Source organism: Oncorhynchus gorbuscha, linkage group LG18 (assembly GCF_021184085.1).
Source record: "Oncorhynchus gorbuscha isolate QuinsamMale2020 ecotype Even-year linkage group LG18, OgorEven_v1.0, whole genome shotgun sequence".
In the NCBI taxonomy this organism is placed as follows: domain Eukaryota; kingdom Metazoa; phylum Chordata; class Actinopteri; order Salmoniformes; family Salmonidae; genus Oncorhynchus; species Oncorhynchus gorbuscha.
Genome location: NC_060190.1, coordinates 1856612 through 1877523, shown reverse-complemented (window position 1 = coordinate 1877523; position 20912 = coordinate 1856612). Strand labels below are relative to the sequence as shown.

The following is a 20912-nucleotide window of genomic DNA, read 5'->3' as shown; positions in this document are numbered from 1 at the left end:
GTGTTCCTTGTATAAAAATACAATACATTTTAAAAAACATGTTTTTATTGGAATGGCGGCATACGCCACCGTACTTCTCTTTGTATGTCGCAATATAATATGACTATTTAATAAAAATAAACAAAAAAAGAAACACTTTTTTTTAATTCTCTCAACTGCGTTATCCACTCCAGGCAGCAGATGGCGATGTGTGTATTTCAGGTGATGCTACCATCGTGACGTATAATCTAGTGGACGGGACGCGTCTTCAACGACAACAGCTCGTCATCCACCTCGGCGGCTTGCTAGCTAACAGCTGAAACACTACATTTCTTGAGCCACTGTCGGTGTACATTAGCCACTGTGTTTGAAACACAAGTCTGTCGTATAGCTGGTTGCCGCATTTAATTTCATTTTACGTTGCTAGTAGTCAGCTGACTGACTGGTTAAATCAGAAGTAGCACTTGGCTAATCGTTAATGCTAACCAGCTAACGTTAGCTAACTAACATCCTCGACCATGAGCTCACTAAGCTACTCTCCTGATAAAGAAGAGGAGGTCTGCTGGACGGAGAAAGATGTTCTCGTGAAAGAGGAGGAGGAAGAGGAGGCTGTCACAGTAAAACAAGAAGTAGAGGACGAGGCTGTTACAGTGAAAGAAGAAGAGAAAGACCTTACAGTGAAAGAGGAGCAGCAGGCTGCAGTGTTTGGAGTGAAAGAGGAGGAGGGGAAGTTGACGGTCACAGTGGAAGAAGTGTTTGGAGTTAAGGAAGAAGGGGAGATTACTGTCACATTGGATGCGGAAGAGGGAGAATTAGAGAAGACTGGAAATCTGATTGACACCAGTAAGTACCATCTTACAAATAGGGCCACAAATTCTGTAGTTGTTGAACTCATGTCTGTTTTTTAAAAGAGTATTCTACACTTGACTATGTTGTTTTGTATTGTAGGAATTGTTAAAGGTACAAAGAGTGGGGTCAACCAACCAAACGTTAATGGATTAAAAGTCTTCCCATTATATTACCTACACATACACGATATGAACAATCCGTTAGACAGGACAACCCCATAGTTCTAGTCAACTATATGGTTTCCAACAGAGGGCATTTGTATAAATCTTTCTACAGTGACTAATGAAAGTCTGCATTTTGCTGCCCTACATTGACTGAGTGTAACGGATGTGAAACGGCTAGCCTAGTTAGCGGTGGTGCGCGCTAAATAGCGTTTCAATCGGGGACGTCACTTGCTCTGAGACCTTGAAGTAGTGGTTCCCCTTTTGCTCTGCAAGAGACGCGGCTTTTGTGGAGCGATGGGTAACGATGCTTCGAGGGTGACTGTTGTTGATGTGTGCAGAGAGTCCCTGGTTCGCGCCCGGGTGGGGATGGACTAAAGTTATACTGTTACATAAACATGATTGACATGTTCCACTATTGTTGTCTTTCTAGGCACAAGAGGTGTTGTCATGACAGCCGGGTTGGTTAACACCTTGTTACAATTGCCCCCAACGCAGTGTTAACATTGCCCTAAGTCAATCAGCCAAATTATGAAAACAACTAGTGATTTTAACTTTAGGATATAGTGTAAATTATACATGAATGATCATATACTAACTTTAATTAGCCTTGGGGTCAAACTGATCATATACTCACTTCAACCAGCCTTGAAGCCAAACAAGTTGAATGATCATATACTCACGTTAACCAGCCTTGGGGTCATGTAGAAGCCAGACAAGTTGATATGATCATATACTCACTTTGATATGTTAACCAGCCTTGGGGTCCTGTAGAAGCCAGACACGTTGATATGATCATATACTCACGTTAACCAGCCTTGGGGTCCTTAGAAGCCAAACAAGTTGAATGGTCCTGTAGAAGCCAGACAAGTTGATATGATATGAAGGCCATCAGACACTTTGGATGTGGGGTTTGAGAGTTGGTCTGTTAACCATGGCGTTGATATGATCATATACTCAGAAAGCCTTGGGGTCCAGGGCTGTTACTGTAACCATATTGGTTGAAGGCCATCAGAACATTTCTAGCAGAAAATCATTACGAACATTTCTAGTATGTCTATGATAATTCATTAACATGAATGGTTTAGAAGTTAAGTAAATGTATTTAGTTCAACATGTTCGGTGTTACGTTTGACCCCCAGTGACTGTTACAATTGGCCAGGGGGGAAAATGAAAAGTCCAGACTTCTCGGACTGAAATCAATATTGTGATTTGACCGTTTTATGCACAAACCTATAAATGGTATGAATGTTTATGAGACAGATGTGCGTTTGTTATATAAAACAATGACTTTGCCTCGTTCAAGTGTTTCTGAGAAATTGAGTAAAACACACCAAAAAAAGAAAGTACAATTGCCCGTTATCTCTCCTACTCATGTAGGTAAACTTTTTAAAAATGTTTTATAAATGCAGTAAGGCGCTCAAACCTGTGGATTATGGTGAATAACACACTAACAGCAGCCCTTGTGCTATTCATGATAATTCACAAATTCACCTGCCTTATTGTGTAAATTAAATAACCTGAGGCAAAAAACATGTTTTTATCCAGATCAAAATGATCCTTCCTCATCTTGATTCTGTCCTCTTCATCATTTGAAAAGAAACTGAAAGGCAACATTCCAACCAAATGTCCTGAATCAGACAGTTGGTGGTAATAATAAAGGCTGTTTAAAAAAAAAATATATATATATAGATATTTAACCTTTATTTAACCAGGTATATAGAACACACAGAACACATAGAACACACAACACATAGAACACACAACACATAGAACACACAACACATAGAACACACTACACATAGAACACACTACACATAGAACACACTACACATAGAACACACTACACATAGAACACACTACACATAGAACACACTACACATAGAACACATAGAACACACTAAACATAGAACACATAGAACACACTACACATAGAACACACTACACATAGAACACACTACACATAGAACACATAGAACACACTACACATAGAACACATAGAACACACTACACATAGAACACACTACACATAGAACACACTACACATAGAACACACTACACATAGAACACACTACACATAGAACACACTACACATAGAACACACTACACAGAGAACACACTACACATAGAACACACTACACATAGAACACACCCCCCCCATCTTTATTTAACCAGGTAGGCCAGTTGAGAACAAGTTCTCATTTACAACTGCGACCTGGCCAAGATAAATCAAAGCAGTGCGACACAAACAACAACACAGAGTTACACATGGAATAAACAAACATACAGTCAATAATACAGTAGAAAAAGTCTATATACAGTCTGTGCAAATGAGTTAGGATAAGGGAGGTAAGGCAATAAATAGGTCATAGTGGCGAAATAATTACAATATAGAGATTAAACACCGGAGTGATAGATGTGCAGAAGATGAGTGTGCAAGTAGAGATACTGGGGTGCAAAGGAGCAAAATAAATCAAATACATAACAGTATGGGGATGAGGTAGTTGGATTGGCTATTTACAGATGGGCTATGTACAGGTGCAGTGATCTGTGAGCTTCTCTGACAGCTGGTGCTTAAAGTTAGTGAGGGAGATATGAGTCTCCAGCTTCAGTGATTTTTGCAGTTCGTTCCAGTCATTGGCAGCAGAGAACTGGAAGGAAAGGCGGCAAAAAAGAGGAACTGGCTTTGGGGACCAGTGAAATCTACCTGCTGGAGCGCGTGCTGCTTTGGTGAACAGTGAAATATACCTGCTGGAGTGCGTGCTGCTTTGGTGAACAGTGAAATATACCTGCTGGAGTGCGTGCTACGGGTGGGTGCTGCTTTAGTGACCAGTGAGCTGAGATAAGGTTGGGCTTTACCTAGCAAAGACTTATAGATGACCTGGAGCCAGTGGTTTTGGCGACGAATATGAAGCGAGGGCCAGCCAACGAGAGCGTACTGGTCGCAGTGGTGGGTAGTATATGGGGCTTTGGTGATAAAGTTAGTGTTGGAGGCTATTTTGTAAATGACATCGCCGGAAGTCAAGGATCAGTAGGATAGTCAGTTTTACGAGGGGATGTTTGGCAGCATGAGTGAAGGATGCTTTGTTGCAAAATAGAAAGCCGATTCTAGATTTGGAAGCCGATTCTAGATTTGTATCTAGATGTAATTTTGGATTGGAGATGCTTAATGTGAGTCTGGAAGGATAGATTACAGTCTAACCAGACACCTAGGTATTTGTAGTTGTCCACATATTCTAAGTCAGAACTGTCCAGAGTTGTGATGCTGGACGGGCGGGCAAGTGTGATGTGGTGTCATAGATATTTTCAATCAGATCAGTCAATTTTTTTAGGCTAAACAACTAAGGACTTAGACACCATTGAGATTTAAAAAACAAACATGATGTAGAGCTTCAAATCACGTTTAAAAAAAATATATATAGATTTTGTTTTCATGGAATGTTGAGTAAAGACTCATTGAGGGGTTGATGATCAGTAGACATGTAGAATGTTGAGTAAAGACTCATTGAGGGGTTGATGATTAGTAGACATGTAGAATGTTGAGTAAAGACTCATTGAGGGGTTGATGATTAGTAGACATGTAGAATGTTGAGTAAAGACTCATTGAGGGGTTGATGATTAGTAGACATGTAGAATCCGGTGTCCGGAGTCACATAAAATGTGTGCTGTTGGGGTGAACTGGAGGACTGGAGTTGGGAACCACTGTCAGAGAGGATGATGTCATCCTCCTGAGAAGGATGAGCTGTCCAATCAGCAGTCTACTTGTATGAATATTTCTTTATGACCTTTAAACGCCACACGACGTTCTGGTGTTGTTGTTGTTGTTGTTGTTGTACACCACACACCATTCCAACACAGAAAGGCTGCTTTTGAACTTATTTACACTTTTTTTTTTTTGGAAGGAAAACTATTTAACTCATATTGTACTTATTTATGGGTCATATTTCATAGAAATCTGGAAACAGTGGACAGTTATTTTAATAAGTAAGCGCGGTAACTTTATTATCAGCAATGTTATCTGATCTTATCAAGCGAACTAAAATCGTATTAGTTGAAGAATTGGCCTGACTTCAAAAGCACTTGAACCATAATCACGTTGGACTTCCCAGTTTACCACTTCCCAGGAGCACATGAATGCCCCATAGGTCCACCATGTTGGACTTCCCAGTCTACCACTTCCCAGGAGCACATGAATGCCCCATAGATCCACCATGTTGGACTTCCCAGTTTACCACTTCCCAGGAGCACATGAATGCCCCATAGATCCACCATGTTGGACTTCCCAGTTTACCACTTCCCAGGAGCACATGAATGCCCCATAGATCCACCATGTTGGACTTCCCAGTCTACCACTTCCCAGGAGCACATGAATGACCCATAGATCCACCATGTTGGACTTCCCAGTTTACCACTTCCCAGGAGCACATGAATGCCCCATAGGTCCACCATGTTGGACTTCCCAGTTTACCACTTCCCAGGAGCACATGAATGCCCCATAGGTCCACCATGTTGGACTTCCCAGTTTACCACTTCCCAGGAGCACATGAATGCCCCATAGGTCCACCATGTTGGACTTCCCAGTTTCGTCATTATATACATCTACATGATGTATTGTTACATGTAGGAGCAGTATAGACCTAGTCTGTTCATTATATACATCTACATGATGTATTGTTACACCATGTAGGAGCAGTACAGACCTAGTCTGTTCATTATATACATCTACATTATGTATTGTTACACCATGTAGAAAGGCCCTAAAAGTACAGACCTAGTCTGTTCATTATATACATCTACATGATGTATTGTTACACCATGTAGGAGCAGTACAGACCTAGTCTGTTCATTATATACATCTACATGATGTTTTATACTCTGAACAAAAATATAAATGCAACACGTCCCAGGTTTCATGAGCTGAAATACAAGATCCCTGAAATTTTCCATACGCACAAAAAGCTTATTTCTCTCAAATGTTAAATATTTGGCTTGGGTCCTCAGATCCTCAAAAGGTTTTACAGCTGCACCATCGAGAGCATCCTGACGGGTTTCATCACTGCCTGGTATGGGAACTTCTCGCCCTCCGACCGCAAGACACTGCAGAGGGTAGTGCGCACGACCCAGTACATCACCGGGGCCAAGTTTCCTGCAATCCACGACCTCTATACCAGGCGGTGTCAGAGGAAGGCCCTAAAAACATCTAATCGAATGGCTACCCAGACTATTTGCATTGCCCCCACCCTCTTCTACACTGCTGCTACTCTCTGTTAGCATCTATGCATAGTCACTCTGATAACTCCAACTACATGTACATATTACCTCATTTACCTCGACACCAGTTCCCCCGCACATTTACTCTGTACTGGTACCTCCTGTATATAGCCTCCACATTTACTCTGTACTGGTACCCCCTGTATATAGCCTCCACATTGACTCGGTACCGGTACCCCATGTATATAGCCTCCACATTGACTCGGTACCGGTACCCCATGTATATACATTTACATTTACATTTAAGTCATTTAGCAGACGCTCTTATCCAGAGCGACTTACAAATTGGTGCATTCACCTTATGACATCCAGTGGAACAGCCACTTTACAATAGTGCATCTAAATCTTTTGAGGGGGGTGAGAAGGATTACTTTATCCTATCCTAGGTATTCCTCCACATTGACTCTGTACCGGTACCCCATGTATAAAGCCTCCACATTGACTCTGTACCAGTAACCCCTGTATATAGCCTCCACATTGACTCTGTACTGGTACCCCCTGTATATAGTCTCCACATTGACTCTGTACTGTAATACCCTGTATATAGCCTCCACATTGACTCTGTACTGGTACCCCCTGTATATAGCCTCCACATTGACTCTGTACCGGTACCCCCTGTATATAGCCTCCACATTGACTCTGTATTGGTACCCCCTGTATATAGTCTCCACATTGACTCTGTACAGGTACCTCCTGTATATAGCCTCCACATTGACTCTCTGCCAGTACCCCCTGTATATAGCCTCCACATTGACTCTGTACTGGTACCCCCTGTATATAGTCTCCACATTGACTCTGTACTGGTACCCCCTGTATATAGTCTCCACATTGACTCTGTACTGGTACCCCCTGTATATAGCCTCCACATTGACTCTGTACTGGTACCTCCTGTATATAGCCTCCACATTGACTCTGTACTGGTATCTCCTGTATATAGCCTCCACATTGACTCTGTACCGGTATCCCCTTTATATAGCCTCCACATTGACTCTGTACTGGTATCTCCTGTATATAGCCTCCACATTGACTCTGTACAGGTACCCCCTGTATATAGCCTCCGCATTGACTCTGTACAGGTACCCCCTGTATATAGCCTCCGCATTGACTCTGTACTGGTACCCCCTGTATATAGCCTCCGCATTGACTCTGTACAGGTACCTCCTGTATATAGCCTCCGCATTGACTCTGTACCGGTACCCCCTGTATATAGCCTCCGCATTGACTCTGTACAGGTACCCCCTGTATATAGCCTCCGCATTGACTCTGTCCTGGTACCTCCTGTATATAGCCTCCACATTGACTCTGTACTGGTACCTCCTGTATATAGCCTCCACATTGACTCTGTACTGGTACCCCCTGTATATAGCCTCCACATTGACTCTGTACAGGTACCCCCTGTATATAGCCTCCGCATTGACTCTGTCCTGGTACCTCCTGTATATAGCCTCCACATTGACTCTGTCCTGGTACCTCCTGTATATAGCCTCCACATTGACTCTGTACTGGTACCCCCTGTATATAGCCTCCACATTGACTCTGTACTGGTACCTCCTGTATATAGCCTCCACATTGACTCTGTACTGGTACCCCCTGTATATAGCCTCCACATTGACTCTGTACTGGTACCTCCTGTATATAGCCTCCACATTGACTCTGTACTGGTACCCCCTGTATATAGCCTCCACATTGACTCTGTACTGGTACCCCCTGTATATAGCCTCCACATTGACTCTGTACTGGTACCCCCTGTATATAGCCTCCACATTGACTCTGTACAGGTACCCCCTGTATATAGCCTCCGCATTGACTCTGTACAGGTACCCCCTGTATATAGCCTCCACATTGACTCTGTACTGGTACCTCCTGTATATAGCCTCCACATTGACTCTGTACTGGTACCTCCTGTATATAGCCTCCACATTGACTCTGTACTGGTACCTCCTGTATATAGCCTCCACATTGACTCTGTACTGGTACCTCCTGTATATAGCCTCCATATTGACTCTGTACTGGAACCTCCTGTATTTCATCCTGCTATTATTATTTACTGCTGCTCTTTATTTGTTATTCTCTCTCTTACTTTTAAAAATATATTTTCTTAGCTGCATTGTTGGTCTTGTAAGTAAGCATTTCACTGTAACACTTGTTGTATTTAGTGCATGTGACAAATAACTTTTTATTTGACCAGCAGTTGTAGATATAGTAGTAGTATTGGTAGTAGTATTTGTAGCAGTTTTGGTAGCGCTAGTAGTTGTGGTAGCAGTAGTAGTATTGGTAGTGGTAGTAGTAGCAGCAGTAGTAGTTGTGGTAGTATTAGCAGTGGTAGTAGTAGTAGCGGTGGTGGTAGTAGTAGCAGTAGTAGTAGCAGCAGTAATGGTAGTAGTAGTAGTAGTAGTGGTAGTATTAGCAGTGGTAGTGGTGGTAGTATTAGCAGTGGTAGTAGTAGTAGCGGTGGTGGTAGTAGTAGCAGTAGTAGTAGCAGCAGTAATGGTAGTAGTAGTAGCGGTGGTGGTAGTAGTAGCAGTGGTAGTGGTGGTAGTATTAGCAGTGGTAGTGGTGGTAGTATTAGCAGTGGTAGTAGCAGTAGTAGTAGTTGTGGTAGTATTAGCAGTGGTAGTGGTGGTAGTATTAGCAGTGGTAGTAGCAGCAGTAGTAGTTGTGGTAGTATTAGCAGTGGTAGTAGTAGTAGCGGTGGTGGTAGTAGTAGCAGTAGTAGTAGCAGCAGTAATGGTAGTAGCAGTAGTAGTAGTGGTAGTATTAGCAGTGGTAGTGGTGGTGGTAGTAGTAGTAGTAGTAGTAGCGGTGGTGGTAGTAGTAGCAGTGGTAGTAGCAGCAGTAATGGTAGTAGCAGTAGTAGTAGTGGTAGTATTAGCAGTGGTAGTGGTGGTAGCAGTAGTAGTGGTCGTGGTAGTATTAGCAGTGGTAGTGGTGGTAGCAGTAGTAGTGGTCGTGGTAGTATTAGCAGTGGTAGTAGCAGTGGTAGTAGCAGCAGTAATGGTAGTAGCAGTAGTAGTAGTGGTAGTATTAGCAGTGGTAGTGGTGGTAGCAGTAGTAGTGGTCGTGGTAGTATTAGCAGTGGTAGTAGTAGTAGCGGTGGTGGTAGTAGTAGCAGTGGTAGTAGCAGCAGCAGTAATGGTAGTAGCAGTAGTAGTAGTGGTAGTATTAGCAGTGGTAGTGGTGGTAGTAGTAGTAGCACTAGTAGTAGCAGCAGTAATGTTAGTAGCAGTAGCAATAGAAGTGGCAGTAGTAGTAGTAGCAGCAGTAATTGTAGTAGCAGTAGTATTAGCAGTGGTAGTAGTAGTAGCAGTGATGGTAGCAGTAGTAAAATGCATCTTTGTAAAACATAAAAAGTGTTTTCTATTAAACCCTAATAACTCCACTTCTCTTAATCAACTTGAAACTTGATCCATTTAAGTGTTTTGAATTGTTAGGAGTCCACAAGGGAGGATGTTTAATGCGTCCATGCAACGGTCTCTTTCAACCTGCTAATAAGTATCCTGTTACATTGCTGCTTGCAGCTGTATTTATTATGACGGAAATTGGAAATGTTCTGAAAATCTTATCTCAAATGTTCTGACCTTCAGGTTATTGAGGGATCTAGTCTGGATTAAACCTCAAAGGCAGTAGAATTATAAATATCTGGTCACTTTCCCCCAATTTTCCAAGATGCCCAGAATCATTAGAGTTTTATTATTTTGGAGGTTTCATTCAGTTCTATATTTAACTAAATACCTTGTCTTTGGCAGGAGAGAGACCAGACACTCACTCTGACAGCGGGAAGAGTCCTTCAGGGGAACCAGACCCAGAGACGCCCAAACCAGCAAGACAGCATCACTGCTCCCACTGTGGAAAGAGTTTTACCTGGTTAGGGTACCTAAAACAGCATGAGAGAACACACACAGGAGAAAAGCCTTTCCAATGTTCCCAGTGTGGAAAGAGTTTTACCGTGTTAGTCAACCTGAAAAGGCATGAGAAACTACACTCTGGAGAAAAGCCTTATCACTGTTCCCAGTGTGGAAAAAGTTTTACCCGGTTAGGACACTTAAAAGAGCATGAGAGGACACACACAGGAGAAAAGCCCTACCACTGCTCCCAATGCGAAAAGAGATTTTCACGATCAGGGGATCTAAAAAGTCATGAGAGGACACACACAGGAGAAAAGCCTTACCAATGTTCTCAGTGTGAGAAGAGTTTCACCCAGGTAGGGAACCTGAAAATACATAACAGAATACACTCTGGAGAGAAGCCGTACCATTGCTCCCAATGTGGAAAGAGTTTTACCTGGTTAGGGAGTCTGAATTCGCACGAGTGGACACACAGAGGAGAGATGCCTTACCACTGCTCCCAATGTGAAAAGCGTTTTAGCCAGTTGGAGCACCTGAAATCACACGAAAGAACACATTCAGGAGAGAAGCCTTTCCACTGCTCTCATTGTGGAAAAACATTTTCCCAGTCAGAGGACCTGAAATCCCATGAGAGAATAGAGAGGCTGTGTTCTGACTTGTGTTTTTGACTGGAAATGTTGTGTGTTTTGAAATCATATTGTTTATATGAAACCAAAATAGGCCTACTCTTGTTTTTTTTTTAAATCCCGAGACATGATCGATGAAAAATATCTCTGTCTGGGTAGGCTGGGTGGAAGGTAACCCAGTGGGTATGTCTGAGTAGAATGGTGAGAGGTAACCCAATGGGTATGTCTGGGTAGAATGGTGGGAGGTAACCCAATGGGTATGTCTGGGTAGAATGGTGGGAGGTAACCCAATGGGTATGTCTGGGTAGAATGGTGGGAGGTAACCCAATGGGTATGTCTGGGTAGAATGGTGAGAGGTAACCCAATGGGTATGTCTGAGTAGAATGGTGAGAGGTAACCCAATGGGTATGTCTGGGTAGAATGGTGGGAGGTAACCCAATGGGGATGTCTGGGTAGAATGGTGAGAGGTAACCCAATGGGTATGTCTGGGTAGAATGGTGGGAGGTAACCCAATGGGTATGTCTGGGTAGAATGGTGAGAGGTAACCCAATGGGTATGTCTGGGTAGAATGGTGGGAGGTAACCCAATGGGTATGTCTGGGTAGCCTTTTGTCCTTTTGTTAAAACAGGTTTGGCTTCATTGGTGGATAGATGATTGTAGATGCAAGGATGGTTTTCCTAGGTTATCGAAAGGAAACTAAAGCAGTGTCAAACAAGGCATATCTACATGGGCATTACATGAAATACACTTCAACAAAGTTCCAAATCTATATATTTACATTTACATTACATTTAAGTCATTTAGCAGACGCTCTTATCCAGAGCGACTTACAAATTGGTGCATTCACCTTATGACATCCAGTGGAACAGTCACTTTACAATAGTGCATCTAAATCTTAAAGGGGAGGGGGGGTGAGAAGGATTACTTATCCTATCCTAGGTATTCCTATATATATATATATATACACACACAATATGAATCAACACTTGGTAAGGTTTGTAGCAGTAAATATTTTGGCAGTTACAGTGCCTTGCGAAAGTATTCGGACCCCTTGAACTTTGCGACCTTTTGCCACATTTCAGGCTTCAAACATAAAGATGTATAAAACTGTATTTTTTTGTGAAGAATCAACAACAAGTGGGACACAATCATGAAGTGAAACGACATTTATTGGATATTTCAAACTTTTTTAACAAATCAAAAACTGAAAAATTGTGCAAAATTATTCATATTTTATAATATATATATATTATATTTATATATTTATCAAAGTTCCAATCTATATCTATCTATCTATCTATCTATCTATCTATCTATCTATCTATCTATCTATCTATCTATCTATCTATCTATCTATCTATCTATCTATCTATCTATCTATACACACACAATATGAATCAACACTTGGTAAGGTTTCTAGCAGTAAATGGGCTTTGAATATCATGTAGAACTCATAATCAGAGGTGATAATAACAAAACTAAAGAGTTACACTACATGACCAAAAGTATGTGGACACCTGTTGTCAAACATCTCATTACAAAATCATGGGCTTTAATATGGAGTTGGTAACCCCCTTTTGCTGCTATAACAGCCTCCACTCTTCTAGGAAGGCTTTCCACTAGATGTTGGAACATTGCTGCTATAACAGCCTCCACTCTTTCTGGGAAGGCTTTCCACTAGATGTTGGAACATTGCTGCTATAACAGCCTCCACTCTTCTAGGAAGGCTTTCCACTAGATGTTGGAACATTGCTGCTATAACAGCCTCCACTCTTCTGGGAAGGATTTCCACTGCAGGGACTTGCTTCCATTCAGCCACGAGAACATTAGTGAGGTTGGACACTGATGTTGGTCGATTGGGCCTGGCTCGCAGTCGGCGTTTTCAATTTATCCCAACGGTGTTCGATGGGGTTGAGGTCAGGGCTCTGTGCAGGCCAGTCAAGTTTTTCCACACCGATCTCGACAAACCATTTCTGAATGGACTTGGCTTTGTGCACTGGGGAGCATACTCATGCTGAATCAGGAAAGGGCCTTTTCCCATAACTGTTGCCACAACGATGGAAGCACAGAATCATCTAGAAAGTCATTGTATGCTGTAGCATTAAGATTTCCCTTCACTGGAACTAAGGGACATAACCCGAACCATGAAAAATCAAATCAAATGTTATTTGTCACATACACATGGTTAGTAGATGTTAATGCGAGTGTAGCGAAATGCTTGTGCATCTAGTTCCGACAATGCAGTAATAACCAACAAGTAATCTAGCGAACAATTCCAAAATGACTACCTTATAGACACAAGTGTAAGGGGATAAAGAATATGTACATAAAGACATATGAATGAGTGATGGTACAGAGCGGCATAGGCAAGATACAGTAGATGGTATTGAGTGCAGTATATACATATGAGATGAGTATGTAAACAAAGTGGCATAGTTAAAGTGGCTAGTGATACATGCCACTTTAACTATGCCACTTTGTTTACATACTCATCTCATATGTATATACTGCACTCAATACCATCTACTGTATCTTGCCTATGCCATATTTGTTAAACAGCTCCACACCATTATTCCTCCTCCACCAAACTTTGGCTCCATGCTGGTCCATAGTCACAGTCAATCTCTAGGGTTCCATAGTCACAGTCAATAACACATCTCTAGGGTTCCATGCTGGTCCATAGTCACAGTCAATAACACATCTCTAGGGTTCCATGCTGGTCCATAGTCACAGTCAATAACACATCTCTAGGGTTCAATGCTGGTCCATAGTCACAGTCAATAACACATCTCTAGGGTTCAATGCTGGTCCATAGTCACAGTCAATAACACATCTCTAGGGTTCCATGCTGGTTGGGTTGAAAGAGGACGAATGACTTTAGGTGGGGGGCATTTAAAGGGCTAGCCCCACCCCTTTTATGTTGAAGAGGGATCATAGCAGTGTATTAAAAACAAACAATAATCTGTCATCAAGGCAAAAGGGATGAGTTGGACCGCAAAGTGAAGGAAAAGCAGCCAACAGGTGCTCAGCACATGTGGGAACTCCTTCAAGACAGTTGGAAAAGCATTCCAGGTGAAGCTGGTTGAGAGAATACCAATAGTGTTCAAAGCTGTCATCAAGGCAAAAGTGGTGGCTACTTTGAAGAATCTCAAATATAAAATATATTTTTATTGGTTTAACACTTTTTTTTTGGTTACTACATGATTCCATGTGTGTTATTTCATTGTTTTGATGTCTTCAGTATTATACAATGTAGAAATAAGTCAAAAGAAAGAACCCCTGGACGCCCAATTTTTCAGTTTTTGATTTGTTAAAAAAGTTTGAAATATCCAATAAATGTCGTTCCGCTTCATGATTGTGTCCCACTTGTTGTTGATTCTTCACAAAAAAAATACAGTTTTATATCTTTATGTTTGAAGCCTGAAATATGGCAAAAGGTCGCAAAGGTCAAGGGGGCCGAATACTTTCACTGTACATCTACATGATCTACATGATGTATTGTTACACCATGTAGGAGCAGTATAGACCTAGTCTGTTCATTATATACATCTACATGATGTAATGTTACACCATGTAGGAGCAGTACAGACCTAGTCTGTTCATTATATACATGATGTATTGTTACACCATGTAGGAGTAGTATAGACCTAGTCTGTTCATTATATACATCTACATGATGTACTGTTACACCATGTAGGAGCAGTACAGACCTAGTCTGTTCATTATATACATGATGTATCGTTACACCATGTAGGAGCAGTATAGACCTAGTCTGTTCATTATATACATCTACATGATGTATTGTTACACCATGTAGGAGCAGTATAGACCTAGTCTGTTCATTAAATACATCTACATGATGTATTGTTCTGTATCTAGTCTGTTCATTATATACATCTACATGATGTATTGTTACACCATGTAGGGAGAAGTATGGACATATTTGGTAATTCACCTAAACATATATTATAATTAACATGAAATGATCTTAAATGCAGATGTGCAGTAGTCTAGTATTTAAATTCTCACCCAATAAAAATCTGCACTAATGAATCAAAACATGCTTCTCTTTGTTTGTACGTTTCCATATAATATTGACTTCTATAATAAACTTTTTGTCTGAAAATAAAATATTTTCCGTAACTGCGTTACCCACTCTCGTCAGCCGTTAGCGATGTTCGTTTTTCTCGCGATATTACTAGCGTGACGTATAATCTAGTTGACGGGGACGCGACACTTCAACAACAGTTAGACACTTCGCCGAAATATTCAAGGTCTTTATAATATTTCGGTGTATATTAGCCATCGTGTTATAAACACACGTCTACCAGTTACCCAATTTAATTTCATATTTACGTTGTTCGCTAGCTGGTTGGTTAAATTTGCCTATCACTAGTCTAATCGCTAATGCTAACTAGCTAGCTAACTTCCTCGACCATGAGCGCACTGAGATACTGCCCCATACTAAAGACGAGGTCGGATGGACGGAGAAAGAAACTCTGGTGAAAGAGGAGAAGGAAGAGGATGATGTCGCAGTTAAAAGAGAAGGAGAGGATGAGGCTGTTACAGTGAAAGAAGAAGAGACTGTTAAAATAGAAGTAGAGGATGAGGCTGTTACAGTGAAAGAAGAAGAGATGGACGTTAGAGTGAATGAAGACAAAGGAGAGTTCAGAGTGAAAGAGGAGGGGGATGTTACCAAGGATATGTATATCAGTGATGTAAAAAAAGAGGAGAAGGATGCAGTTTTTGGAGTGGAGGGAGAGATAACTGACACATTGAAAGAAGAAGAAGAGGAGACAGGAGATCTGATTAACACCAGTAAGTCATCGAAGTAAAGTTGGTTTCATTTCCAACATTAAAATATATTCACATTATATTAAATGTCTACTTTTACAACCTTTTGATTTGCATCGATGTGTTGATTTGATAGAATCACATCAAGACGTTAAAAATTTAAATCTCTGATCTGCAATAACTTTTTTCATGGGTTGTCATAGAAACCTCAGAACCAGTGCTTAATATTCTAAACTGGTATACTTTTTCAACCTTTGATTTGGAAAAAAAGAGTGAATCATTGATTTGATAGAAAGACATCAAATCATTAAAGGCATTTAAATCTATTTTATTTAAAAAGTTATTGTGGATAAGAGATGTAGTAGCCCTTTCCATCACTCACAGTCCATATGTCATCCAGTTTATGGGATGAAAATGGCAGATTTTGTCACGCTATAAATGACATCAGAGCTCAGTGGCTGTACAGTAACACGCTATACATGATGTCAGAGCTCAGTGGCTGTACAGTAACACGCTATACATGATGTCAGAGCTCAGTTTCTCTGCTGTGTGGGTTTCGACTGACAGCCGTTATAAACTGGAGCGTGGAGCACAACAAGAAGATGCCCCCCTCCCTCCCTCCTGCTAATAGGGCTACTTCTAAACATTAGTGGTTGTCTGAGTGGAATGCTGTAAATCAAGAGGAGTTGATGTGGTCTGAGTGGAATGCTGTAAATCAAGAGGAGTTGATGTTGTCTGAGTGGAATGCTGTAAATCAAGAGGAGTTGATGTGGTCTGAGTGGAATGCTGTAAATCAAGAGGAGTTGATGTGGTCTGAGTGGAATGCTGTAAATCAAGAGGAGTTGATGTGTCTGAGTGGAATGCTGTAAATCAAGAGGAGTTGATGTGGTCTGAGTGGAATGCTGTAAATCAAGAGGAGTTGATGTTGTCTGAGTGGAATGCTGTAAATCAAGAGGAGTTGATATTGTCTGAGTGGAATGCTGTAAATCAAGAGGAGTTGATGTGGTCTGAGTGGAATGCTGTAAATCAAGAGGAGTTGATGTGGTCTGAAAGATGAGATGTTGAGGATTATAAGAAATATCGCGTTGATGTCATAGAACCAAACGACACCAGCAGTGAGTCCTAATTGTTCACTTCACATCATTTACAATATCAAGGTTTATGCGCCGTATGTTTGATCCACAGTTACAAGGATGGCATTATAATCCAATCAAATTGTATTGGTCACATACACATGGTTAGCAGATGTTATTGGTCACATACACATGGTTAGCAGATGTTATTGGTCACATACACATGGTTAGCAGTAAACATTCTTAAAGTGGCATTATTAAAGTGACTAGTGTTCCATTTATTAAAGTGGCCAATGATATCAAGTTTGTAGATAGGCAGCCGCCTCTCTGTGCTAGTGATGGCTGTTTAACAGTCTGATGGCCTTGAGATAGAAGCTGTTTTTCAGTCTCTCTGTGCTAGTGGTGGCTGTTTAACAGTCTGATGGCCTTGAGATAGAAGCTGTTTTTCAGTCTCTCTGTGCTAGTGGTGGCTGTTTAACAGTCTGATGGCCTTGAGATAGAAGCTGTTTTTCAGACTCTTGGTCCCAGCTTTGATGCACCTGTCCTGATCTCACCTTCTGGATGATAGCGGGGTGAACAGGCAGTGGCTCGGGTGGTTGTTTTCCTTGATGATCCTTCTGGATGATAGCGAGGTGAACAGGCAGTGGCTCGGGTGGTTGTTGTCCTTGATTATCTTTTTTTTCCCTTCCTGTGACATCGGTTGTTGAAGGTGTCCTGGAGGGCAGGTAGTTTGCCCCCAGTGATGCTTTGTGCAGACCGCACCACCCTCTGGAGAGCCCTGTGGTTGTGGACGGTGCAGTTGAGCCAGGAACACACCGACAACAGCCACCCTCGAAGCAGCATTACCCATCGCTCCACAAAAGCCCTTGCAGAGCAAGGGGAACGACTACTCCAAGTCTCAGAGCGAGTGACGTTTGAAACGCTATTAGCGTGCACCCCCGCTAACTAGCTAGCCATTTCACATTGGTTACACCAGCCATTAGGCTGATAGGCATGAAGTCATAAACAGCTCAATGCTTGAAGCATTGCGAAAGAGCTGCTGGCAAAACGCACGAAAGCGCTGTTTGATTGGATGCTTACGAGCTGCTGCCCTACCATCTCTCAGGCAGACTGCTCTATCAGATCATAGACTCATATAACATGATAACACACAGAAATACGAGCCTTAGATCATTAATACGGTCAAAACGTTTATTCTTTCAGTTAAATATGGAACCGTTCCGTATTATCTGATGGGGGGCATCCATCAGTCTAAATATTCCTGTTACATTGTAACAACCTCAATGTTATGTCATGTCATAGTTACGTAAAATTCTGGCAAATTAGTTCGCAACGAGCCAGGCGGCCCAAACTGTTGCATATACCCTTGACTCTGCGTGCAATGAACGCTAGAGAAGTGACACAATTTCACCTGGTTAATATTGCCTGCTAACCTGGATTTCTAGCCTAGTGGTTAGAGCGTTTGGACTAGTAACCAAAAGGTTGCAAGTTCAAATCCCCGAGCTGACAAGGTACAAAATCTGTCGTTCTGCCCCTGAACAGGCAGTTAACCCACTGTTCCTAGGCCGTCATTGAAAATAAGAATCTGTTCTTAACTGACTTGCCTAGTAAAATAAAGGTAAAAAAAAAAGGTTTAAAAATATGTACTTCTGTGTATTGATTTTAAGAAAGTCATTGATGTTTATGGTTAGGTACACGTTGGAGCAATGACAGTACTTTTTCGCGAATGCGCACCGCATCGATTATATGCAACGCAGGACACTAGATAAACTAGTAATATCATCAACCATGTGTAGTTAACTAGTGATTATGATTGATTGATTGATTGTTTTTTATAAGATAAGTTTAATGCTGGCTAGTAACTTACCTTGGCTTCTTACTGCATTCGCGTAACCGGCAGGCTCCTCGTGGAGTGCAATGTGAGGCAGGTGGTTAGAGCATTGGACTAGTTAACCGTAAGGTTGCAAGATGTTGAATCCAACTAAACAAATCCAACTAAACGAATCCAACTAAACGAATCCAACTAAACGAATCCAACTAAACGAATCCAACTAAACGAATCCAACTAAACGAATCCAACTAAACGAATCCAACTAAACGAATCCAACTAAATGATTCACTCGATTCCAGATGATGTTCAGGAGGTGTCTGGTTACGTTCTGATGCTGCAGGGTTTACAGGCCCTGTGTGTTGTAGTATATCTCAGCATAGCTCTCTGGCTGAGCACCTGGGATTCTCTCAGCTGACTGTTCTGGATCTCTGGAGTATTTCTATATGGAGTATTTCCATATGGAATATGGAGTATTTCTATGTGGTGTATTTCTATATGGTGTATTTCTATATTGAATATGGAGTATTTCTATATGGAGTATTTCTATATTGGGTATTTCTATATGGTGTATTTCTATATGGTGTATTTCTATATGGTGTATTTCTATATGGAGTATTTCTATATGGAGTATTTCTATATGGTGTATTTCTATATGGTGTATTTCTATATGGTGTATTTCTATATGGAGTATTTCTATATGGAGTATTTCTATATGGAGTATTTCTATATTCCGAAATACACCTTTAATTCTCATTAATTTATAGATTAGATTAATATGAAGACTAAATATTAAGATAAAATAAGATTATAAATAGTACGTATTATTATAAATATCTCTTTCTAAAGTACCCTTCATTGTAATTAAGTTTACATGTGAGAATTGCCAATCTGAGATACCAAAACAATTATTTCACTTTTATGATGGTGTGGAATCGCTTATGTATTAAAGCGATGATGCATAATGGTTCCATACAACTGCCTCCTCATAAGTGTTTTAGAAAATTATGGCCATTTTCTGAAACCTGACCTCAGGTTATTGGGGGGGGGGGGGGGGTCTAGTCTGGACTAAACCTCACGGGAAGACAGTTTTATCATGTGGAGGTTTCATTCAGGTCTCTGTTTAGTGTTTAACTAAATAATCTGTTGTCATTGACAGGAGAAAGACCACACTCTCACAACAGGAAGAGTCCCTCAGGGGAACCAGACCCGGAGATGCCAAATCCAGAAACCCCACCATTGCTCTCAGTGTGGAAAGGCTTTTACCACGTCACGAAACACAACGGAGAAAAGCCTTTCCACTGCTCCCTGTGTGGAAAGAATTTTACCCATTTAGGGAACCTGAAGAAACATGAGAGAATACATTCTGGAGATAAGCCGTACCTCTGTTCCCACTGTGGAAGGAGTTTTAGGTGGTTAGGAACCTTAAAGCAACATGAGAGAATACACACGGGAGAGAAGCCTTTCCAATGTTCCCAGTGTGGAAAGGGTTTTACCCAGTTAGGTAACCTAAAAGCTCATGAGAGGACACACTCAGGAGAAAAGCCTTTCCAATGTTCCCAGTGTGGAAAGAGTTTTACTGTGTTTGTGAGCCTAAAAGAGCATAAGAGAATACACACAGGAGAGAAGCCCTACCAATGCTCCCACTGTGGCAAGAGTTTTAGGGGGTTAGGGAACCAGAAAAAACACGAGAGGACACACACACAGGAGAAAAGCCTTACTAATTTTCTCAATGTGGAAAGAGTTATAACCAGTTAAGCACCTGAAATCACATGAAATAAAACATATAGGTGTGAAGCCTTGTGAAGCCTTTCCACTGTTTCCATTTCAGTTCCATTGCTATGATTTCCGCATATTTACACTTTCGGACATTTGGCCCATAGACTGGCCTGTAACTTGGAGAGGGTGGAGCTTTTGGTTCCGGTTCCGATCCCAGTTCTATCTCGTCTCTTAACACGTATGGATCCAGAACTTCATCAAGTGTTACCAACCCAGTAACTTACCCACGGATGTTATTGCACTCGCTTTGTCTAAGGGGTGCTAAAGCCTAGTTTACACGTGCTTCTACACCTGCATTGCTTGCTGTTTTGAGATATCAGCTGATGTACGAACAGGGCTATATAAATACATTTGATTTGATTTGATGGTCTGTAACCTGAATGAATGAATGTATGCATTTATGTGACAAATCAGTTCATGGACCTAGGTGTTGAATTCCCAGGGAGACGGCAACCTTACCTCGGTCCAGGGCCTTGACCTCTTGACCTCTTGGTCGGCCAGTCCAAGACGACTATTATTTGTTTGGATGGTGACGAAACGTAAACATGCCAAAATCATCATCAGTCTTCACCACCATCAACCTCACAATCATCATCCCCATGACAACCGAGGACAATGATAGCAGTTCCAGATCAGACTAGTTGGTCTTGACAGTGGGAAGTCCATCCTGTCTGACTGTGCCCACCCTTTTTACACCAGGGGTTCTT

At 41.5% G+C, this 20912-nt stretch overlaps 1 protein-coding gene and 1 pseudogene across 1 annotated transcript; both read left to right on the top strand.

The window, feature by feature from the left end:
• Positions 1 to 393: 393 nt before the first annotated feature.
• Positions 394 to 11807, top strand: LOC124002768 (zinc finger protein 239-like). The gene is made up of 2 exons (XM_046310492.1): positions 394 to 822; positions 10007 to 11807. The coding sequence occupies exons 1-2, from the start codon at positions 498 to 500 to the stop codon at positions 10771 to 10773; spliced, it is 1092 nt and encodes a 363-aa protein (XP_046166448.1). The 5' UTR covers positions 394 to 497; the 3' UTR covers positions 10774 to 11807.
• A 3154-nt stretch (positions 11808 to 14961) lies between these two features.
• On the top strand, positions 14962 to 20192 carry LOC124003124 (annotated as a pseudogene).
• The last annotated feature ends 720 nt before the right edge of the window (positions 20193 to 20912 follow it).

Coding starts and splice junctions, on each gene's coding strand:
- LOC124002768 (XM_046310492.1), top strand. CDS start 498: ATGAGCTCACTAAGCTACTCTCCTGATAAAGAAGAGGAGGTCTGCTGG. Junction 823..10,006: donor TGGAAATCTGATTGACACCA/GTAAGTACCATC, acceptor TGTCTTTGGCAG/GAGAGAGACCAGACACTCAC.